General features: G+C 41.7%; 2 protein-coding genes across 6 annotated transcripts in view; one reads left to right on the top strand and one right to left on the bottom strand.

Annotated features, from left to right (window-relative positions):
* Window positions 1–20,857, top strand: part of LOC309435288 (cohesin subunit SA-2-like) — a 63,803-nt gene extending 42,946 nt beyond the window's left edge. For both annotated transcript variants that reach the window (XM_082043352.1, XM_082043351.1), the window contains 15 exons: window positions 46–135; window positions 1,152–1,355; window positions 2,818–2,894; window positions 3,860–3,947; window positions 4,969–5,046; window positions 6,903–6,995; window positions 7,709–7,877; window positions 9,784–9,935; window positions 10,776–10,877; window positions 12,957–13,111; window positions 13,207–13,335; window positions 16,546–16,736; window positions 17,734–17,908; window positions 18,927–19,020; window positions 20,091–20,857. In XM_082043352.1, the coding sequence (XP_081899478.1) occupies window positions 46–135; window positions 1,152–1,355; window positions 2,818–2,894; window positions 3,860–3,947; window positions 4,969–5,046; window positions 6,903–6,995; window positions 7,709–7,877; window positions 9,784–9,935; window positions 10,776–10,877; window positions 12,957–13,111; window positions 13,207–13,335; window positions 16,546–16,736; window positions 17,734–17,908; window positions 18,927–19,020; window positions 20,091–20,099 (1,806 nt within the window). In that variant the 3' untranslated portion in view covers window positions 20,100–20,857. The remainder of the gene's footprint in view (window positions 1–45; window positions 136–1,151; window positions 1,356–2,817; window positions 2,895–3,859; window positions 3,948–4,968; window positions 5,047–6,902; window positions 6,996–7,708; window positions 7,878–9,783; window positions 9,936–10,775; window positions 10,878–12,956; window positions 13,112–13,206; window positions 13,336–16,545; window positions 16,737–17,733; window positions 17,909–18,926; window positions 19,021–20,090) is intronic.
* A 168-nt stretch (window positions 20,858–21,025) lies between these two features.
* Window positions 21,026–24,419, bottom strand: part of PPP2R3B (protein phosphatase 2 regulatory subunit B''beta) — a 55,894-nt gene continuing 52,500 nt past the window's right edge. For all 4 annotated transcript variants that reach the window (XM_082043354.1, XM_082043353.1, XM_082043356.1 and 1 more), the window contains one exon: window positions 21,026–23,788. In XM_082043354.1, coding sequence (XP_081899480.1) covers window positions 23,644–23,788 — 145 coding nt within the window. In that variant the 3' untranslated portion in view covers window positions 21,026–23,643. The remainder of the gene's footprint in view (window positions 23,789–24,419) is intronic.

Here is a 24,419-nt window from a genome sequence, read left to right on the forward strand (position 1 = left end):
ACAATTTCTACAGTGTACTCATATCCTATTTTTTTTTCTCTGCAGTATTCAACAGATGCACAAAAAGTGGCAAATCTTCTACAGATTCCTCAGTATTATGATTTAGATGTTTACAGGACAGGACATCTAGAGAAGGTAAACAGAAATTGGGGTAGTCGGTTCATGTGGAAGGCACTAAAGCAATGTGACAATGTACAAAGCTTACTGTGACTTGGAACAAGCGGGAGACTGAAATAAAAATAAATGGTCTTGTACCTTGAGGAAAGTGGTCTTATTCAGCCTTTACTTTTTTTATTTGGGTCTGCCAAAGAAAAGCCCTAGTGCTTGTCAGTTCTGATATGCTGTGACTGGCTCTGGCAGAAAATGATTTGTGGTTTCATGTGGTAGGCCCAGCCCTGGCTTTTTCATTGTTGGGTGGAGAGGGGGTGGGTTATGCCGTGTGTCTAAGCTGCTGCCTCCCAGGAGTTTCCTATGGAATAGGTTTCATTCTCCTTGAAGATTGACTCCCAGCTGCTGGGGAATGGCAGTAACTGAAAGATAAGAATGGAGATAGTGTATCTGCCTATGGGAGGGGGGTGGTCAGAAACAGATAGATGAAATCCTTGAAATAGCATAATGTATTCTTAAACAGGGAGGTAATGTTAGGCGAACACTCCTAGGTTAATTTCAGCACAAAACGTTAAGGGGAAGAGAGAGAGTCAGCAGAAGGGCACAAGTTACCTCCTGTCACTAAGAATGAAGAACTCAGTTGCTGACATGGTGTAAAACATTCTCCATGCTCTCCTCCTGAGGGAGTCAGCTTCCATTGTTTGGAGACACACCTGCCCTTTGGAAAGGCGGTTTTTATTCCCTGCCTTTGTCTTTATTTTTATGTAGTGCCAAACATGTATTGCTAAAATAGAACTTCAAGCAGTTGCTTCATTCTTTAAGAAGATACAAAGACAATAATAATGAAAAAGAGATATAAACCCGGGGGGGGGGGGGGGGGGGAAAGTTGTATCCTCTAATCCTGCCCTTTTGCTCCTTAGACTGGCATTTATTTCGTTTTGGTTGTATTGACCCATAGAGACATTTGGGCCTAGTGAAATGTATCTAAAGCATAAGTGCATTTGTGTACAATTTACCTATGATACCCCTTGTATCACTTGCAGCATTTGGATGCTTTGCTGAGAGAGGTAAAAGACATTGTGGCCAAACACTCTGACCTGTCTGTTCTTGAGGCTTCCTCCAGGACTTATTATATCCTTTGCAGTGAAGAAATTGCCATCTATAGCCAGGTGGATCATGCCCGAACTCAACTGATTGATGAGTTGATGGGACAGCTTGGCCAGCTACTAGATGGCTTCTGGCAAAAGGTGAGTGTGACTCATGGTGGAGATAAAGAGACTGTTTCCCTATGAAAAAAGATTACAAAAAAATAAAGGGGGGATATGAAAATATTCTTTCCCTGCTGTCCTCCTGCTTGAGAGGAGCAGAGCTTTCAAGGATGGGTTTGTGCCTCTGAAAAGATCAACTGTTTACATTTTAATGAAGCAGATGTGCTTTGGCAGGAATAGAGTAGCGAAAATAATAAATGAGGTAGCCCACACCAGCATGAGGTCATTTTATGTCTTCTGAATATTCTCAACCTAAGCCTCACAGTTGCTCCATTACTGTGCCAAAGATACTACGTGCAAGATCAGCTAAGAAGTGCTCTGGATTTATAGGTGATGAAACTGTTGCCCGAAAGGTATAATTCGGAATTTCTGCATGTTTGGCTGTAGACAAGATGCCCTTTGTGCTGTCACTTCGGCTGTAGAGATAGTACTAGAAAAACAAACCAAAACCAAACAAAAGCTACAACAACTAAAACCAAACAGCAGGTGTAGTTTTTGAGTCTTTCAAATGATGACTTTCCCCTTGAAGGAGGACTGCAGTGTTTCCCTCGCAGTTTTTCATTAGTTCTAAAAAGCAGAAACAGCTGTTGGTGATATGAATAGCTTGCTGGCTGAACTGAACAACAGGAGCTTGCAGCTGATCTGATCAACTGTGCCGTCATGAACAGGTGTCATGGTATGAGACTTAACACTGGTAGGTTTTTATTGGACACTGGGATATTGTAAAATGTGTCAAGCCAAAAAATCCTCTCACCTCAGATTGGTTTTATTTTGTTGGTCTTAAATAGATATCTATGTCAATGTGGGAGAATCTGCACTTACGAGAAACAAGATAAGTGCTAGACCAGGGATTCTTCAACTCCTTCATAGTGTGATCCATATCTAAATAAAGAGGTTTTCTCCTGGAACCCCACCCTTCTAATTCCTGATTGTATATACCATCTCCCATAATCACGTAGTATACTTGTGGAAACTGCAGCAATTGCATCTATGGGAAAGTATTTAATATATTTTTAGCTATCTTTGAATGTGATCTGGCAGCTGGAAGCAAGGACAGTCAGCAGCATGTGAACAGTTAGCTTTCCAGAGATCCCTAACAACTGTGTGAGGGACCGTGGATGGCCTGAGAGTCTGAGGGTTAGCACTTCTGTGTTAGCCTGATTGCTAATTTCTCCTCTGTTAGCAATGCTGTAGTATAGAGAGGCCGCCGTGGGTTTATTAATGACAGGGACCTTAACTTACACAAAATTTCTGTGCAGTCAATGTATTGTTTTCTTTTTACTGTAGAGAAGGGCACAAGTAGCGTGGTTAAAGGTAAAGGGACTGGGGAGGGCTGGAGGAGAGTAATTCAAGCCTGTGGGTTGGTTGGGAAGAGAACATAGCAGTTACCTTGCCCTACACTGGCTAATTCCTTTCTCTTTCCCAAACTTTCGTAATTTAGGAAGAAGGATTTTGTATGGATGCAGGAGAAATTTCCCAGATGAACTCTGCTTTGAGAAGAGTAGCAGCTTTTCATAAGTGAGTTGCTGATTTGCACAGTTTACTTTTCCATATACTTAAGTGTTGACCTAGCAGGTTCAAAGTGAGAATTGCTTTTGTTTGGCTGGTTTAATAAGATTTTTCACAAGACAATGAAAATGATCCCTGTGAGACGTACTCCAAGGTTTAGTTTCTTCTTAACGGAACTTGCTCTTGGATATGGCATTCTTTTTGGACTCCTTACTGAGGCTGGAGCATCAGTCTTACTGTGGCTAAGAAGTGTGTGCTACAGAGTTGGGATGTCAGAGTGGACACAGAGATCCTCTCTCTAGTGCCTCCCTCCTGGCTGAATGCTTTTGCCCTGCCTTACTCTCAACACTAGTGGTCAGTCTGAAGAGGGCATAGTGAATGCAGTCTTTTTTCCCAGCAGATGTAATCTGCTTTGTCTTAGTTTATTTGATTTTATTTTGCTAAAAGACACATTTCTCAAAAGCTGGGTTCGCCAGGGATTGTTCACCAAGTAAATTATCATGCAAGATAGTAGAGGTTGGGGGAACTGGCTTTCTTCTCAGTGTGTCTTTTACCTATCCTGCATGCTGCTCTGTTTTTGCAAAGAGAAGTCTAATGTTGAGTTGCGAACACTCCAGGGTATTAGAAACACTTGTTTAAAGCAGGGTGGGTAAACTGCGCAATAGACCTTTTTGGGCACTTGGAGAATGTGGATAGAGTATAGGAAAAGGTACAGAGCTCAAGCTGTTTTTTCTTCTCACAACATTACAGTTTTGTGGTAGGAATGCAAAGTGTAAAGCTATGGACTAAAGGCTGAAGCGTTGGATCATGAAAAACTCAATTTCATCTCCCTTCCCTTATAATGCATAATTAGGTGTTTACAGTTATCGCTGTACATTAGATGAAGGCAAAAATAGGATACATTTAACCTGTTTGGTCAGGTGAGATTTCATTTCTTGCTTAGTGTATCTTTATTGTTTCTTTTTTGCTTGCAGTGCCCATGATCTCACCAAGTGGAATCTGTATGACAAGACTTTGAGGTTGCTGGTGTTTGAAATGGAACATGGGAGTTTGCCTGTTCTGGTGAGTTGTTAATATTTAACACTGAAAGAAGTTTTTCTTGTTGAAAGCAGGAAAATTAGGAAATATTAAATAATTCTATATATTAGTGTCCTGTGAGGCAGGAAGATACTGTTTCCATTTCTCAATCTGGGAAACGGAGGCTGTCTTTGGTATAACGTGATTTGAGTTGGTAGATTCATGCCATACAGTTCTTTATTTTAGACACTGTCTGAAGCTCTGATAGAGTAATCAACTGACATCTGGATTGATCCTTTGTCATGCTCAGTACTTCCCTTTGATTGCACAGACTTGCTTTCAGTACATCGGAGATTGTTAGGACTGTGAGGAGCCCCTTATAGATAGCAGGTGACCAGACACTGGAGTACGTCAGACCTGTTGCTTGCAGATTGACTTGGTGAAGATGGTTTGTAATTACCAGTTGTCTCCACTGGAGCCTTTTGGTTGCCTCAACTCAAACACTGGCCATGCCAAGATGGTGGTATGTCCTGGGATTACAAGGTGAAGTACTCTAGCAGTCATGGATATTAATCAGCCCCTCATTTTCAGGAGATAACTTGAGGTTATTTGGAAAGGGATGAAATCTAGCTGGGTAGAGAGAGCCTGCAGCCACTGGGTAGAGGTGGGCTCCTTTAGATGGAGCATCAGAGTGCTAAGGTTTCGCTTCTACTATGAATTGCCCTCTGGAGGAGGCTGCCTTTCACCAAAGACTGTAGAGAAATCCTAAGAAGCTAAGCTAAGGTTAGCCTCTGTGAACACTCTTTTTGGTACATGGTTACTTTCCACTGAACTTGTCAAGACGTTGGAGTTCTGCAGAAGTAGCACCTTGGTATTGAAGTTTCCCAGGAGGCAATGTTTACTTATATAGAAACTTAGTACGTTTATTTTGAGGTCTAAATACTTTACAGTGCAGAAATGGTCGTGGAAGCAGCATGCAAAATGTCAGGCTTGGATGCTTTGTTTAGTCCTAAGCTTTTTGCTGTTGAGACTTTCATGTAAATAAAAGGCATGTTTTTATTTGCAGATGATCCTGCCAGCTCTCCAGTGCACCTATTTTTCTCTCCTGTGGCAACTAGCTGCAGTTTCGGAAAATTCTCCCAAGGTTGGCTACTCTACGTGATTTTGAAATTCAGGGTTGTGCTTCTAGAAGTTTAAGTTGCTCTTCTGTTCTCAGATCTCCAGAAGAAAACCAACTTTGTCAAGAAGATAATTTGTGTGTTTTCTTGAGGAAACCAAACTAAGCTGAGGCATTTTCACTCTGTCTTGCCAGCCCCCCCAAAAAAAGTGTTTATGCTCTTCAGTCTGCAAGAGAATAAGTGAACAGTGGTTCACTTCTATTTTTATTGCAAAACACGTGCATCAAATTCCTGGGGCTTGGTGGAGATAAGGAACTTGTTCCACTGCCAAACAGTTTGTTGTTTTGTTGTTTTAATCAACAAAAAATACTCAGTGAAAACTCCAGGAAGTCCTGTTGCTTTGTTTTGCATTTATTTTCTTGTTTTACCTATATATTTCTGGCAGAAAGTTGGAGGAAAGAGGTAATTTTCTCATTAGCTGGCTACTTACTTTCTTAATGGGTTTTATATAGCACCAAGCTCTGGCAGGTATTTCAGCAAAGAGACTAGTTTAAGACACTAGAGAGGAAAACTCTTCGGTGTTTTGGTTCACATGTGGATGTGTACCTGTGCGGCTCCTCTTTACAGTGATTTCTGGCCACACTGAGTGCTGCAGCTCCTGTCATTCTGTCCCCTTCCCCTGGTGCTCCTGTGTGCACAGAACAGGACACTGACATGGGCATTTGTTTTGCGTGAGAAATGCTGGCTGGGAGGTTACCCATTTGGTGACTGATTCACTGTCTATTCCCGTCCCATTCCTTTCCTGTGTGGACATCTGCATCTCTCACTGCTCTCATATGTTCTGCCTTTCAGTCCAGACATGGTTGGCTTGACTGATAACGGGACAGTGTATTTTTTTTTAATTTAGGCTTTCATGTGGGAGCAGATTTTGATTGGAAGCACAATGTTATGGCCCACTCTGCAGAACCAAATCTGGATGTGAAGCAGAGAGTGAAGTTCCCAGAGCAAAAAAGAACATTTCCTGGACAGCAGCTCAAGAACTGTTTCTTCTCTCCCCTCCTCCCCTAATGTTCTACTGCTTCTCAGCATGCTCTGGGATGGATCTCCTTTCTTATACAGTTGCATAGCATGAAGTCCAGCCCTCCTGTAAGGGCATTCCACTTCTGTTGACCGCTTGGAGCTCAGTGCAGTGCAATAGCTGGCACCTGGTGAAGGATCCGAAAGTCTTTTATGTGGCCGTGGGCAAATCAAATAATGTCTCTTGCTGGATCCATCTTAACAAATAGAGGCGTCCAAGTTTCTGAGTGCCAAAGTTAGAAGTGTAGTCAACAGAGGGAGAGAGAAGAGCCACTCCAGAAGGCAGTTCACATTGAAAATTAGCTGGGATGGACCAGAGTCTTTAAGACTCTACTTCCATTTCTAAAGTGGAAATTATTATCACTCCTCTATGAGAATAAGCTGAAATGGATAAATGAATAAGGGAATACCTGCTATTAGAGCTGCCCATCCTACAGATGGAGAAACAAAGAATTTGTGACTTGCTGAATATCACTAGCCTCAGAAGTGTGACAGATGCACATGTCCTACTACTAATTGTAACGTTTCTGCACCAGAGTATGAGGGGAAGTATGTATTTTTATGGATTGACCTTTCTATCCCAGATATTGTGCCTGAAGACAAGACATGGTTTGAAAGTTGTTCATAACTAGTAAGCTCTTGCCACTGTGAGATGTCAGCTTCTTTTGTAATATCATCAGCTGTGCTATCTTAAATGAATAGCATCAGTGGAAGAGAGATGGAACTGTTGTTTGTTCTGTAATTCCCTGTTGAATCTCAGTCCCTAATGTATTTATTCTGTCACTTTTCCTAAATATGTTTTTAGGAGACTCTTTTTGCACTAAGAAGACAGCTGAGACGTTTCAGTCAGATTTGCACGTGGTTCCTCCACCATAAGGAAAAAGATGTAAGAGAAAAGGTTTGTGTTTCTCTGTCACTTATCTGGCATTTATCTACAGTCCTCCTTTTAAATGCCTGCCTTTCTTTTCATACTAGTATTTTCTTCTATTGATTTTTGCATTTTTTGTCTCTTAGCAGAGAAATAACTCTCTTAAGAAAACAATCTTCAACTATTTATTTTAAAGCAAAATTAAAGTTATGTTAGTTAAAATGATACAGAAGTTAGTGCTTTAATCAAGCACAGAAATGTATCTGCATAAGTCCATCTGCAGAATCAAGGCCTGAATCTGAATGACTCAGTTTAACAGTCAATAATCATTGTGTTTTCCGGTTAGACTGACCCGTGTACTGGTTGTTGTTATTGTTTTATTAATACCTTGCTATGAATATTACTTAAAAAATAAAAAAAGTGGAGAAATTGTCCAGTGATTCGTGTGTTAAAAGAGAGATTTGCTAGCGTAATAGATCTCTTCTTCTTTCCCATGGAAGGTTGAAAAGCTTTAGGCGCTGTTCATGCATGATGCTTGTATATCCTGTATCCTAAGGTATGAGTTCTAGAAGGGCTTAGCTGTGGCATTTTACCACATGTTGGGGCAAACAGAAATCTTTAACTTGTGAGGAAGAAGTGGGATAGATGCTAGATTGTGACTTGTGGTGTTTGATGAAGACGCAAAGTGGAGTTGACATGAAAAGTAACATCTGTAAATGCTTCTTTGGCTTTGCTCGATACAGGCCTTCATGATACTCTGTGACTGGTTGCTGATTTTGAGTCATCAGGATTCAAATGATAATGAAGAAGCAGTTGGACTTCTATATTATCTTCCTAGCACCTCACTTCAGGAAAAACTGCTTTTGTTTATCGAGAAACATGTTTTCATGGAGGAAGAAGAGGAAAGCAAAGGTTAGACATCTTCATCACTGGAGAAACAATCTACCACTTTGTCATCTGCACTGAATATATTAGGAAAAGGGGCTGGTCTTTTTTCTGGTAGTGTTGGGGTTTTGTTGTTTTTGTTGTTAATTTTGTTTTGTTTGTTTGGTTTGGTTTTGTTTTTTTGTTTGGGCCCTTTACAAACAAAGTGGCTGACCTGTTATTCACTGATCTGTATCCGCTGCTGTGGATCAAGCACAGGAAATAGCTGCCAATTTACTGGCGGGATGGAAAGGGCTGATGTGATGCAGGGATAGGTAAGAACGTAGAAGTATTTGATGGGCTGGTGGTACAGATGGTGGTGGTAGAGCAATGCCTTGCGGTGTAACAGTGTGACTCTGTCAAGGCATGGACACTTCTAAGCCATCAGAGTAAAGGACTAGTGGATTTTGATTCAGGGGATGCAGGGCACATTTAGTGGGAAGTAGCACTTTTTGCTCTGTCTTCTTTTTCAAACACATTCAGATGCCATATTGAGGCTGTTATTGTGAAGGCTGGTTTCTTTTTGGGCGTGTTTTGAGCAGTGATTGTTAGTTCATTGTGGTTTTGAGGCTGAGTTCAAGTGTCATGCTTTGAAAAACCAAGCATTGTTCTAGATTACTGTGTAAAACTCTTGTCCCTCAGCTGTTCAGATGGAGTTCTTTGTCAGTTCTGGGCACTACGCTTCTTCAGATCACAGTGTATATGCCAGAAATGATGGGCCTGAATTGCAACAGGGAGATAGTAGAAGAGAATCCTTATTGATAAAAGTGGAGATACAATAGAACAGATTGCTCAAGTAGGTTGTAGTATTCTAGTGGGAGTTTTTGAAGCAGGTTATGTTTCAGAATGCATATGTTTTGTATCTGAAACTGATAAAATTGATCATGTTTTGGCTTAGATGGCCTGAGGTCTGTTTCAAACCCATTTTGTATGATGCTTTCAATTTCTCAGTCCTCCCCACAAAGGTTCCCTATCATCCCATCGCAGATTCTTTCCTGAATGAGCAACTCTGTCATGCTATGGGTGTCCTTGTCCATGTGCACAGCTGGCAGCTAATCCATTTTAGTTTTCACTCTGATTTGCAGATGCTTCTGATCAGTCACAGAATCACAGAATGTTACTTGCCTTAAGTTTGTTTCCAGGCTCACAGTCAGGCTAGAAGCAGAAACAGTCCACATCAAAATTAGATGTCAAAGACTGAAGCCTTTTGGCAGTTGATAGATGACATTTGCAGCAGGAAAGAGTGTATCTCAGCTCTCCCACTGAAAGAAGCTCTCCCAAGCACCTTCATAGCTTTTTGGAAGACTCTTAAGAGTATTTGTTTTCCACAAGTTATCCAGCTAGTAATTAACCCATATTCCAGAGACCTAATTTGTTCTTAATGATATGAAATGACTTTTTTCTTTCACTCTTGCCGATAACCACTTGGAGAGTTTCGTCTGAACTCTTACTGACTGTGTATGGCAACTTTTGTAGGTTTTGTGATTGGTTATATGCTGATTTTCTAGCATCTGTGTTATTCTAGGAAAAAAACAGATGTGGTCTCTTCCATTTGGTGTGTTTGTGCCTTTTATTCTGCACTCTGTTTGGTTCTGTTCTGTAGCTGTGAACAGTGTTGTACAAGGAGATTCTGACTAGTAGAGATGCGAAAGCCCTATGAAGATCAGAGTAGAAGACTCTGGAAATAACTCATTTTCACTGTCATCAGCTGCAAGCTTTGAAATGGAAATAAACCTGTGTTTTCTGATATGCACAGGAATGAACGCCTGCATCTGTTGCTTAGCGTGTTGACTGAACAGCTGAGTCTGTGCTATTTGCATGAAAGCTGGTCATTAAAATTGAGATATCTTGAATAAAGCGATAGAACAAAGCTTCAGTGCTTTTGTTTCCCTAGACCTGACAGAAGAGGAGGAGAGAAAGGATGAAAGTTGCAAACTTGACGACTTGCACAAAAAGCGGAGTCTTCTCGCAGCATATTGCAAGTTAATAGTGCATAATGTGGTAGAGATGACGGCGGCTGCTGAGATCTATAAGTATTATGTGAAGGTAATGTTTTAGATAGGGTTGCTTTGCCTATTAGTGCATTTTGGTTTTTGAAAGTGACTCCAGTGTTTGTGAAAGTTGTGGGGTTAATAGTCTTATGGCTCAGAATCCTTGTATAATCCCAAAAGGGCTATAAAATCAAGCAAGAGTGGGACAAATCTCTCCTCTTTGCTCTGCAAAGGTCCCTCCCTGCAGATGAAGTAAGTGAAAATTGAGTAGAGGGCATGTCTATCAGAACATCTGCTCCTCGGCTTCTCCAGAGAAGCAGTTTATGGCTGGGGAAGCATTTTAGCTATGGAGTTTCTCATGCTGAAGCCGTCAATTTATTTTATACAGCTCACACAGTCCATGTGCGGATGGCCCAGATTTCACATGAATCCTGGTGTTTAGACAACTGGTAAAGCCTCAGCCACTCAGAAGTGGGTTTCAAGAGGGCTGAGAACACCACAGAGCGGGCACTTTCCTTGAGTCAACTAACAGGACTCTGGAAATACTTGAATATGTATCTTGTTCTTTACTTCATTTGGCCCAAGGCGAGCACTGGTTAAATACACAAAACTCTATTTCTCTCCTGATTAGGCTTTGTTCTTCTGTTATAATAAATACTCAACAATTTAAGTGTAACTTTAATCCTCACATTACTCCTAAATGAACGTAACATTGCATTACATATGAAATAATATATAATAAAAAAATCTATTTTTCATCTTTTAGCTTGGGTGTTCTGAAATTGGGAATGTTTATGAACTTCTTGTGTAGCATGAACACAGTCACATGTTTTATGTACTCCCAGTGCTAAAGAAGGGGAATGATAATTCTTATTTGTTTTTTTACCATTAATAGACCTACAGTGATTTTGGAGACATAATTAAAGAAACGTTAAGCAAGACGAGGCACAATAACAAAATTCAGAGTGCCAAGACACTGTTTCTCTGCCTGCAGCAGGTAAGGTTAAGATGAAAGCAAGAGGCTAGGGGCTCTTATGACAGCTGTGTTCATATTGGAGTTTTTTACCTACTTTGCCATAATTATTCAAATTCATTAAAGAAGAAGAAATTGTTTCTTTGCCTGTACTTCCTATGTGTATGTTGGTTTTGCATGTCATAATTAAAACTCCTTTAAAATAATCACATCTTTTTAAAAATGCAATTTTGCACACATTTTTTTTGTCTTGTATTTAATCTCCAAATGCATAGTGTTAGGATTGATCAGAGATTACAGAGTGTTTCTTGGGACATGGTAGGTGTCTCTTAACAAAGGTTAAGGATATTATCCTGTGTTTTACAGACAGCCCCAGTTCCCTTTGAATTAGATGAAGCACAAACGCATCTGTGGCTGACCAGCTCTAATCCCCAGTATCTTCAGTACTTTTTTTCTGAAAGCAAGCGTGCGGCAGCTCTTCTGAAGGGTCTCAGTTGCTGGGGCTTGCAGCTGCTGGCTGATGAGGCCAGTTAAGCTATTTTAGCAGCTGCTTTTGCCGGCGCTGCCAATGCCCAGAGCTGCTTCCAGCTTGAAGTCCTGCCGTGAGCCACAGAGCGGGCTCCTCCTGGGGGGCACTGATACGTGAGCTTTGCTTATTTCACAGGCATTGCCAGGAGCTTAGATCTGTGAACCAGCCACTGAAATATGAGCTTAGATGAGGCCGAGCAGCATTTGGCTGCATATATTCTGCTGACATAGTCAGGACTTTGTGTTTAGGTATCACATAGACAACAGGCCCTTTTTGGCCTTTGCTTGACCTTGAAAGTTAACAGGTTGAAGGGAATACGCTACCTCCATGTTCTGTTAGGAAAACAACCCCAAACATAGTTAATTTGGCTTGAGACTTACTTTTGACCCAGTCTCACTCTCAGAAATTGGACTATGCTGCTGCCAATCTTTGTCTGCATTCTGATATTCTGAAAGCCTCTCAGGCAAATTAGGCCTCTTGAGCTTGATTCAGAAGTCCCAACAGGAGCTGGGCTCAGTGAAAGCAACATCTTCAGGAATCGGTTTTCTGTGTACGCCCATATTTATTTATTTATAATTCATGCCTCACTGTTAAGCACAACAGTGTCCTTCTTGTCATTTCCTTCTTGTTGTTCCAGTCATGGGCTTACCTGCTCTTTTCACAGTATCGCAGTATGTTTGGGATTGGAAGGGACCTCAAAAGATCATCTAGTCCAATCCCCCTGCTGGAGCAGGAACGCCTAGGTGAGGTCGCACGGGAACATGTCCAGGCGGGTTTTGAATGTCTCCAGAGAAGGAGACTCCACAACCTCTCTGGGCAGCCTGTTCCAGTGCTCTGGCACCCTCACTGAGAAGAAGTTTTTTCTCAAATTTAAGTGGAACCTCTTGTGTTCCAGCTTGATCCCATTACCCCTTGTCCTATCATTGTTTGCCACTGAGAAGAGCCTGGCTCCATCCTCATGGCACTCACCCTTTATATATTTATAAACATTAATAAGGTCACCCCTCAGTCTCCTCCAAACTAAAGAGACCCAGCTTCCTCAGCCTTTCCTCATAAGGGAGGTGCTCCATTCCCTTAATCATCTTTGTTGTCCTACGCTGGACTCTCTCCAGCAGTTCCCTGTCCTTCTTGAACTGAGGGGCCCAGAACTGGACACAACATTCCAGATGTGGTCTCACCAGGGCAGAGTAGAGTGGAAGGAGAACCTCTCTGGACCTACTAACCACCCCCCTTGTAATACACCCCAGGATGCCATTGGCCTTCCTGGCCACAAGGGCACAGTGCTGGCTCATGGTCATCCTGCTGTCCACCAGGACCCCCAGGTCCCTTTCCCCTACACTGCTCTCTAATATGTAATTTCCCAACCTATACTGGAGTGTCAGCCACTCCTCCCAGCTTAGTATCATCAGCAAACTTGCTGATAGTACACTCTGTTCCACTAGATACTGGTTGCTTTGTAAGGCTTCTGTCCGCCTAAGCTCGCTGTTGCTTGCTGTGCACATCTCTGCGTCCTCCCAGTGCTTTGTTTGCCTGTAGGATTACATATGGTTGCTTATCGGAGACTTCTTTTGTAGCTGTTTCAGGCACATGCAGAAAGCCAAGACAGAAGTAGCGACGTGGACTTCTCCTCTGCTTCCTTCACAAATATTAAAGAACTTGCTCGTCGCTTTTCACTAACATTTGGCTGGGACCAGGTGAAATCTAGAGAATCCGTGGCTATGATACACAAGTATGTGCCGCGTAGCATTACTTTGTCCATGGTCATTGCTTTTGTCAGTTGTCTGTTTTATTACTCTCACCTCTCTCTATTTTTTCTTCCAATAGGGAAGGGATTGAATTTGCTTTTCAAGGAGCTGCTGGAGTAGATGGAAAATGCTTACCTCCTAACTTGAGCTTTCTGTTAATCATCAGTGAATTTTCCAACAAGCTGCTAAGGCCTGACAAAAGACTCGTGTAAGTTAAGTTCGTGTACTGGGACACTTGACCTTCAGTGTTGCAGAAGTTGCTCAAGGGCTTTTCAGAAGACTTTTGAAATTAATCTGCCCCTGAGGCTGTTAGTTTGAGAGACACTTGTAGAATTTTGTAGTAGTAGTCATTTCAGATTGCATGTGCAGTATGCCTTCTAGATCTTTTTTAGACCTAGTTGTGGCCACATGTGGCAATTCTTCTACGGGAAAGACAACGTTAACTTGGTGGAAGAGATTTGTAATTTGACTGGCTAGTGGGGTGCCAGGAATGCTCTTCTGAGCAGAAAAGTAAACTGAAAAGATCAAGGAAGAGGTAATGCCTGGATCATTATTTTGTAATGATCTAATTCCGAAGCTTCAGGTCTGAATTACCTGAGTTCCATGGAATATATCTGGAATAGAAATATACATGACAATATTCATAATGGGGATATTTAAGTTCAATAATTTACTGTTTACGGGGGAATATACCCTGATCCAGTTGGGCCCCTGTAATTTACATTGGTTTAAATATTTACATTTAATAACGTAGGAATGATAGCCTTATCTTAGCATCATGGGATATTATGTATCTGAACAGAGAGATGTATCTTTATGTCTCTTTCTTCCTTCTTCACCTGCATCAACTCCAGTCATTTTTTTGGGAAGGGAGTAATTTTTTTCCTTCTATTTGACCTTCCTTCTATCTGCTGCTTATTTTGGATCCCGATCACTGCACTTCAGTCTTCTATTTACAGATACTGTAACAACTATTGCAAAATATATAGCAGGTATTTACATCTTCCTGAGAGCATATATGAAGACATGGGAATGTAAGATGAAACATTAATTCACATCTGCCTTTTTGAAGTTCTGAACAAATCACTCTGGTACTTGACAGGAAAAGTTACACTTTAGAGAAGTAGTCAGCAGAAATGGAAAAAAAAAACAACAACTACATATTGCTGAGCTCTGTGTAACTCATTTGCACTTGTGCCACTTTGTCTTAGATTGGAGGTTAACCTCCATGGATCAAGAGTGGTAAAATGTCTACTTGCCTGTTACCTTAAATGACAAACACAGTTTATTGATGATTGCCAGTTGCTCGTCTAATGTATTGAAAAAATGGATTCAAATCCAAAATGCAAAATACACAGGAAAAATATTTGACATATGCTGATTACAACCCCTAGTAAATCTAAAGTGGATAATCTATGGGTTGTCATAACTTCCATTTCTGTTCTTGCATTTGAGATCTATGACTAGAATTGGTTTTGTGCAGTTTCTGTCCATGTTATCTGGACAGAACTCTGTCCATGTTATCTGGATTTTAAAGAGCTGTTATCGTGTGATGATACTTGTGCAATAAGTAGATTCCTGTTAATCCATCCTTGAAAAACTCTGTCATTTAATTTACCTCCAAGGAGTATTTTTTAATTAAACAGGGGGAAAATATTTCATGATTAATGTAGGCAGATTTAAAGCTAAATCCTGATGATTTTTTTCCTGGGGCTGTATTTAACTTTTTGACCAGTAGATGTATTCCAGAAGTGTATTTCTGATTGCATTAGATACATTCAGGTAGGTTTATTCATTGAAAACTTTTGTGGGAAATAGAGAACCTAGCAGGGAATGCTCTTTGACTTCAGTTCTTAACTGCTTTGGACCCTCCCACTGCTGCTGGGAACAAATGGGAAACAATAAAATTCACAAGGGGGGAAATTGCAAGTTTATCCGCAACTACATTCAGACCATGTTTCTAGAGTAACAGTTTCTATTCTGGGAGGCCTAAGATGCCTTGCAGGGGCTGGAGATTATATTTCCTCTTAGAAATATTTAGGTTTAGCTCCATCATAAATTACTGGATGGAATGTTTTAGGTCAACGTGAACTTTTAGAAATAAGCATCTGGTTATTTTCATTTTTATTATTAATCATAGGATTGATGTGCAGGTCTGTATGTTAACATATGTGAATGTACCTGTAACAGATGAGATACAGAATATGGGCATTCGTTAGAAAGGAGTATATTTCAACACCATCAAAGTCTATGGATTTTAACCCCTTCCCCTCTAATTACCCAGCCTGTAGCTGTAAAATATCTGACTTGTCAATTGCTCTGTGCCACAAAATGCACACGAGAAATGAATTATTGAATAACAAGCAGCACGAGGGGGCCTGATTCCTGAATCAGTAGGAGTCTTTCCATTGACACTGATAGCAGTTGGATTAGACCCTAAAGCAGTAGTCACAATACGGTCTTGTTCGAAACCAACAAATCCCATTACCAGGGTTTCTTGATCCCTGGGGCCCCCAGGGTCCGTGACTCTAATTGTTTCAGAGTTGGTGCTTACCCTAACCTCTTCCCAGCACTGGTTTTCTTGTTTGCAAAGCAAATTAAATGTCTGATATTTTCCAGGCCACACTCCTAATCAAAGCAAGAATAATGTAGTGTACAGGCTGGCGTTAAAACTGTCACTTCTGGTATTTGCTGAGATGGGGTCTGTTTTAACAACACTGGGCTTGATTTTAAAGTGATGAGCTGCAGCTGAAATATCGTGAATATCCAGTTTCTAATCCCGAGTCAGACTTCAGCTTTCTTTTGTTATTGTTACGAAGTAGGAATGGGTCAGAAAGACTTTGTCAGAAACTTCTTGCTTTTCAAAAAGAATGTTTGAAGGAGACCCCTTAGCTCCAGAGAAGGCGATGGCTTCACCTGGGATTCAAGTCTCTGGGTTGAATCAGGCAGAACAGGGATTGGAACCAACATTTCCCACATCCTCTGTGTTGCCACAACTGCAGAGCTGTTAACTCCTCCTTGCAGACACTTGACATTTTATTTGGAACATGGGAGAACTGGATTGATTTTGAGATGATATTGTAGAAAAGTGGATTTATTGCTTGCTCTTTTTAAAAATTTTGACAAAAGAGGCACTCATGGCATAAATACCCCGTTACCAGACCTGCTGTGCTATTGAATCACAAGGAACATCTCTTGCCTGGGATCTCCTTTGTGTTGCAGCCTGTGAGGCAGAAAAGGGCCACTGGGAGAAGGGGCTCATCCTCGCAGAATTCTGCTCTGTCCAGGCTGCTCGTGGCAGCAGCAACTCTCTGCACCTTTGGAGAGTAAAGGGAAAATAACTTTCTAGCAATAGCTTCCCTAGATATTGAGGGGAAAGATGCTGAATTTTCCTATGCTTGCTTTTGGTTTTCTCCAGGTACGCTTACTTACGAAGGTATATAGCAGAACCACTGCCTTGCAGAGGAGACGACTGGCAGCCATTGATTTTCTACAGAAACTCTTTACTGGCAAATGAAGATGAGGAGAGCTCTGTCCTCGGCAGTCCAGGAGAGTGGTCCCCTGTGGGCACATCCAAGACATCTTCTTTTAAAAGGAAATTGTCCAATGGTATGATAACTTGCCTGTTCCGGACCAGCTGTATTTGCTTTGTCCCAGCAAAAATGCACTTCATGCTTTGCTTTAGCAGTACCACAGTGCATTGGATGTTGTGGACTTTCCAGTTTGAACTGTGGCTTTTGCCTTCAGCTTCGTTGTTGTAAGAGGCCTCTTCATCACTTAATAGCAGAAAGGTTGGTCTGGAGACTTTGCGTCAGCTGAATTCAGATAATCTCAAATTCTGCTCTGCACTGAGCTCTGGCATTTGTCTGTGCCATTGAGACTTGGTTCGTTGCTTTCAGTTGTTAAGTTATGGGTGTTGTTGCTTTAGGCCCTGTAGATAATTGAGACAGGAGATGTATGTCCAGAAGGTGATTCAGATGATCTGGGCCAAATCATCTCCTGGGGTGTTTCTTTCTCCTGAATTTCTAGGGAGCCTATAGGATTATAGTCCTCACTTAAAGAGTTCTAGTTAGGTGGGCTAGATCCAGGCTTTAACAGCTCTCCTGGACTTGCAATCTGGATTGAGGTGTTCACTGCACTGATATGGTGGGACTTAGTTAAATGTAGTAAAGCCACAATGAAACTAATTGCCAGTAAAAATGCTAAGTGCTATGGACATGTGCAGTTGTATGTGGAAGAAGGGGAATTTTTCCAGAGCATCCTTTAATTTCTCATCTTTGAGCCACCTTCAGAAAGCTTGTTCCTTTGTGTCCCAAAGGCCCTCCTTTCTGGAGGGTTACACAGGCTCAGCAGTACTGATAGCACTTGTGGACCAGGGCCAAGATGATAAATCTAGGTTGCAAAAATGACCAGTGGGCAAAGTTAAATGCTTTCTTTTATGATGTGGCTTTTTAGCTGGTTCCTTCAATAAATGAATGCTTTGCTCCAAATCTCCCTTTGAGCTTGGCCCCATTGCTTCAGCACTGTGGGGGACCTGTTGGAAATGTCCATCTCAAGACCTTTGTGAGTGAGGCTGGAGAACGAGCCTGTTCACTGTCTGTTACAGGGTCTTTGCCTGAAACCAGCCAGACCAAAGCAGCAAGCAAAGCTCCAGACCTGCAGTGCGCTGCCCAGCTGGCCTCTGTAGCGGGGAAAAGCAGAAAGAGGCTAAAATCTCGAGAGGTGCACTTGCAGGAGCATTTGCCATTCCTTTGTCCAGAAGGGCTGCGGAGAAGATACTGGTGAGAGTTTTGTGTTACAAGCTCCTTTGCTTGCCCTGGTGTTGATGGCTGTGGTCTCTCTATCCGCCTCTGCTTCTGTTTTTTTTTAAATACATCCATGGGCAAAGTGCACAGGGGGTGTGCCCCTCCTGTCTTTCTGTGTCCCAAAGACAGGTTGTTTCTTTTGTTTCCTTAGTCCAATATCTGCATTTGCTGCTTTAGCCTGATTGTCCCCCCGCTGTCACAGGGTTTTTGCACCTTCTCGGACTAAGACCGAGTGTGCAGAAGACAAGGAAGGAGAAGGGTTCTCCATCCCGTGTTTCTTGTCTCTGGTCCTGATAAGAGGGCTGTGCTCTCAGTCACTCCCTGGCTGTTTGCTGCAGCCTGATAATGAGTGTTTTCTGCATCTCTGGAAATGAAAGAGGATTCTTGTACTGTGTAACTGGCGACTTGCATCCAGAGAGGTGTGTGTCTCTGTGCAGCATGCACACACACCTGAGTGAAACCCCACAGAACTTGGGTGTAAGAAGTGTTGCAGAAATAGGGAGGCTGGACTCTACTTTTGAGCTCTGTAAAGCACTTAAAGTGCTCAGTTGGAATATTTTCCTTTAATACTGTTCATTTATTGAGGTGTCATGTTCTGTTTCCCATATTGATAAGTTAAAAGATGAAACACAAATCCCAGCACAATGTATACTTTTCTAGGATTTGGGACACTTGTTGAATGGACCTGGTGAATACATGTAATATAGAACAAAAATTTATTAAACATGTACGTGATTACAGATCCAGCCCCTGTTTAAATGAATGTTTGATTTCTGAACTGCTTTATTGGAAATTCCTCAGAGCATAACCTCTTTCGTACCTGGGAAATACTGGGCCAGAAATTTTGGGTTACATTGCATGGCTATCATTTCTGCAGCAGATCTGAATACGTGAACTGCTCTGCTTTAAGCACATTTGTGCAAGGTGCAACCTCAGTTACGAAGTTTCTCATGACTTAGTTTGTTGTTTGTTTGTTTGTTTTTTTAATTTCCAGCAAAGATGAGATTAAGACAGAAGATGTCTCCAAGGAGGGTCAAGCAGAAGACACAATTGAAGATGTTGATGTCGACGTTGTTGGTGCAGACCAGGTAATCCATCTTATGTTTTTTGGCTCTGAGGACAGCCGTAGTTGAGGTGGATGAATGTGAGTTCAAAATCTCATGAGCACCCATCTAGCAGCAAAGCAGCTGCACTTTTGTGGCCCCTTCCAGGCTGAGAAAAGGGCTTCTCCCCTCTTCCCTTCCCAGCTGCTGCTGTAGTCTCCTTCTTCAGCGTAATCTGCATTTTTAAGGCAATCCTCATTGTAGGATCTAGACATCCTCAGGTACACTGAACACCAGCTGTGGTGCATTCTGAGGAGGATCCAGTTTCCTTTTTTCCCTATACCGTGAAGCTCCTTGATTAAGAACCATTTGCTGCGGTTGCTTCACGTTACTGACCCATTGCAGAGGTAGCACTGCTGCTAAGCCTGCAGGGAACGTCTCCTTCAAAAATGGAATTTGCATTGTGCTCTTTAGGTGGAAAGACTCAGGATGTGTCTGATCACTGGTCAGCCCAGGGCTCTCACTGGATTGTCCCTTGTTTCTTGCTGTTTTCCAGTGAGGGCTGTTGGAGAGATTAAATTGTCCCCAAACCAGCTGGGGATTTGAAGGAAAGCACGTGGACACTGTGGGCTTGGGGTGGGAGCCAGCGAAGCTGAACAAATGGTTTATTTTCATATCTGCGTGGTGCTTGGGGTTCATTAAAGAAGACTAGAAGGAAAAAAGGACTTCTACCTTTTCTTCCAGTCATATGCCTTTTAAAATGTAAACTATTTGGACCATATGCTTGGAGTAGCTCCCATTGAAGATGGATGGATGGATGGATGGATAGATAGATAGATAATAAAATAGTTTAAATCTGTGGACCAAGATGAAAGCCATACAGGAAGTGCACTACTTCACTAGTATGTGACCTTTTCCTGTAGTGCCTTTTGAGTTCCTTGTGGTATATAAAGGCTTCTTTCCTTTTGTGGAAGCTAAATCGAGAGCCAGGTGCAGTCAAGCTGCTAAACATTTGAAGGCTACACTTTTATTCTGATTCCTCATGTGCTGTTACATGATGTTTTCTTGACAGTATGAGACTGATGTAGTAGTTTTTTTTTTTTTTCCTGGTAAAGGACAGTTAAGAAGCTGAGAGGATACATGGAAGTGAAGACGACACTGCTGTTTTTTTCTGCAAACTGTTTACCTGAAAAAGGGGTTGTGATGGCATCAGCCAAGGCAGCAGGAGATATGGAAGAAGTCAAATCTCTGCCCGTAGACACCCACCCAGAACCAGCTGCATACCAGCACAGCAGTTGATTTCTCCACATTGTTGTTCGTGGTGTTACTGATTTGGCTGTTGTGCTCCTGAGGTTGTGGGCACTGTGAACATCATTACTCTGCTGCATCCTGGTCCTCAATGCTGCCTTGGAACAGTTCCCAGCCTCTAGGGACTGGAATCGGGGTACTGACAAATATTGAGTCAAAGACTCTGCAACCTAGCTGAGACACGCTTACTGAAATAGGGGGCAGTGTTCTATTGGATATATCACCCATCATTTGAGATAAGATGGGAATCTACTTGTTTCCTTGACTTGGCAGCACCATTTCCTGCCTGTAAGATGGAAAACCTGGAACAAATACTCTGAAAGTATTTCTAAATTCCAGTGCTGACAGAGATGTGGTTAGTGGTCTGTGAGGATCAGGACATGCTTGCAGGAGACTTGGATCAAGGCTTCTAAGCAACAAAGAAAGAGTGGACCAGTTGACTATTTTCCTCTGGAAGAAACTCCTTGTCTATCATGTAGTATTTACTCTGAAAAATATAAAGCCTGAAAAGACAATGATGTAAATAGACTGTAAACATGGCCTTTCAAAAGTAGTTTTTCCTTTAAGAATTTGCAAATGAGAGTGTTTCAGAGGCAGGAGGCTGGGGAATGCTGGCTGTGTTCACTGACCTTTTGTCACTGCTCCATAGAATTGTACACTGCACTAATCCTGTCATCAAGCTTTAATTTTTTTAATTTTTTTTTTCTAATTGTAAGTGTGTAAAATTAAACTACATAGTCATTGCTGTCCATTAGTGCTGAAAGTGCAAGTGCTCTTCCCACACCAGGTCTGGTGAAAGCAGAGCAGCAGTGTTATTGGCCTTCTAGTTTGCCGTGTTACTAAACAGAGCTAGCAGTGAGCTCCCATGAATGTGGAAGCGAAAGCCATAAACGTCTCTCAGTATTGGGTAGCCTGAAGTGCCAATAGTAAAACCATTGTGTTTCATGTTGCGTAGTTAAGCAGGCAATAGGCTGATACAAGGAGAGGGGCAGCACTCCCCTAAATAATGCTGATTATCAGCCAGATCAACTTGTTCTCAGTTCTGTGACTTCCCTGGCCTGTGATGATGTTTCCCTCATCCACCTAGATTTGTAGATCTAGGCCTAAATGCTTACCAGGTAGGCAGAGTACAGCTGGACTTGGACGAAGAAAACACACCTGGGATGGCATCACATGGAGATGCATCAGGAAAAGGTTCTTCCCCCAGAGGGTGGTGGAGCACTGGAACAGGCTCCCCAGGGAGGTGTCACGGCCCCAAGCCTGACAGTGTTCAAGAAGAGACTGCACAACACCCTCAGACACATGGTGTGAACTGTGGGGCTGTCACATGCAGGGACAGGATTTGGTCCCTTCTAGTACAGGACAGGCCATGATTCTATGCTTTCATCCTTGTAATGAAGGACTAGGGCTGAGAATTACCCTGCTGGGGGAAGGTGCAGTAATCTGTCTAGTTCATGTATTGTAAGAAAAGTCACTTCCACAGTAACACCAATGATTTACTGTCCTACAGCTGTTCAAATCCTTTAGGAAAAAAGGGAGTCTGTTATCAAAAGTAACAGGGAGGGGGATTTAACAGGCACTTCATTAAACACACAGTGGCAACAACAGCTACAGGTTTTGCAGAAGGGATCTACCCGCCACTGTGGCTGTATATTTAATGGAGAAACATCCCTGTGTGATGAGAAAGCCCTTGGCTTTATGTGCCCATTTACAAACCCCTTTTTTAAGAAGGGGGGTTCCAGCTGCAGGTTTACAGGTAGGGAAAAGTCCCCACCCCTTGAGCAGCAATGGGCATTCAGAATCATCTTCCAGAAAGCCAGTTGGTCCTTTCCCCCAGCACCCAAGGGAACAGAACGTAACATAAAGTTGCTGTATTTCTTTACTGTTTGAAAAAAAGCACCAAGCCACCAGGAAGTAGTGCAAGGTATCTGACCAACACTAGAAAATGTGATGAGTTTCCATTAAAACCAGGGTTGATTATTCCAATTTTATTTTGAAAAATCCTTTGAGTGTTCCTTGGTTAAGGTTCACTAACAGATCTTAGTGATGAGTTTCATTAGTTAAGATACACAGGTTTGTGTATCTACCTGAGATGGTGTGAGGGGTTGAGCGGAACAGATTTTTCTGTGCCACATCCAGGTGTTCAGTGACAGTGTCTATGGGGTGAGGAGAAACTTGGTGGAGCTTGATTGCTTTGAATATGCAGCTTGGTGGAATTGTCCAACCAGACTGCATACATGTGAAATGGTTCTGTAACAGTAACAAGTTAATTGTATGCAGTACATAATAATGAGAACTGATAAATTACATGTATGAAAATCTTTATTTGAAAATACAAACATGATTTTAAAACATTTTAACAGATCTACACTGCAACCAAAAAAATAACTTACATCTTTTTGTACATTTTTTTTTTTCTCTCAACAAAATCTGTTTAACAGTAAGAGTGAGGCAACACTTTGAAGCTGCTGTGACACTGATGAATATCCATGGAATGTGTCAATAGCAAACAACTGAAGGGGGGACAGACAAAAGCACTGAATGCCCACAACAAATTAGTGCACATCACTGATCAAGTAACATTTATACAAAGGAATTTTTTAAAAAAATTGGTTCCTTCTACATGAATTAACACACTCATTTTGGATCAAGTATGAACACTAAGCCAGACTTCAGTCTTTTTATAATGAACACTGATGAAAAGACTGAAGTTTAAAAGGGCAAGCAAAATTAAAATGGGGGCAAACAAGGACTACATAGAGAAGAGAAACAACTTGTCTCAGGCGTTCACTTTCCTTGTGCACTAATATGCCCGGCCTGTCAAATGGAACTCTGTCTGTAAGTGGGCACAGAATCACGCACTTACAGTCGTGTCTTTTCCTTGCCAAGGCATAAACACCCTTGGGCTGTCTATGAGCATAAAAGCATCAGAAGCCAGGTATACATAAATTGCCTCCTTACCTCCCATAGCAGGACAGGAACAGCTGTTCACGTATGGGATGGAGATGGTCAGTGCACCACACATCAACTTAGAGAGAATTATAGAGTTCTCTTAAAAGCAATAGATTACTGTTCTCTAAAGTCAAATATTGTTATTCTTCCAAAAAGGAATTATGCAACATCTGTAAATAAATATTTTAATCTATTTTACAAACTATAGACTATTGAATAAATACAAAAAGTTTCATCATTCCATACAAATGCGCTTCTTTTATTTAAAAGGTAGTGTAGTGATTAAATATTTTTAGCACAAAACTAAGCTGACCTCCTGGAACCAAAACCCACTGAAATGTACAGGTGTGTAGCAGACCTGCTGCAGACTGTCCCTCCTCTTCTGCAAGTGCTGACTGAAAGTACCCGCTACTCAAAGTCCTCTTCGTAGTCATATTCATCCAAGTCTACACCAGCCAGATGGGAAGGCATTTCAAAAAATGGTCTTTTTTCCATTTGATACTTTAGGACACTGGCCTTCTGATGGTCTACAGGATTCAGTTCTGCTTCATACCTATGGGCAGGCAAAGAGAGAAAATGCAATAGTCTACCTATGTTGGGAAGTGCCTAAATGTTAGAGCACTAACAAGACTCCTGCAGGAAGAACATAATTTCCAATATTTTATATTTATAGTGAACACATATGCTGAAGCAGCACTAGCTTTCTGTTAGAATCACTTTAAATGTAAGCTTGCTTACTCTTCCATCACATGCAGAACTTAGTGAGATACACAGCGTTACTGAAAGGATTCAAAGCACATACTGCTCTGGTGGACTACTCGTAAGCTAGAAATGGTCAAATGCAAGACAAGTGCTTGACAGAAACCCTTCCCATTCCTTTCAAGAAAGCTGAAATTATGCTGAATTAGGTAGAACAAGCTACACCTGTAGTAGATACAACAAAAGAGAAAGAATACTATCATTAAAATGGACAGAGCACAGGAAGTGATAGCAACCAACTCTTTATTTAAAGCAGATGATGGTAAGCAAAAGGCAGTTGTTTAACACGAAATTACTGATAACCACCTGCTGCTGATAAAAATGGACAGAGCATGAAATGTGACGTTTAACTGACTCAAGTCAGTGAAGGTTGGTGGTCAGTGAAGGTGGTAGATGCCCCATCCCAGGCCAGGCTGGACGGGGCT

Source organism: Streptopelia decaocto, assembly GCF_964273445.1.
Source record: "Streptopelia decaocto genome assembly, chromosome: 1".
NCBI classification, from domain to species: Eukaryota; Metazoa; Chordata; class Aves; order Columbiformes; family Columbidae; genus Streptopelia; species Streptopelia decaocto.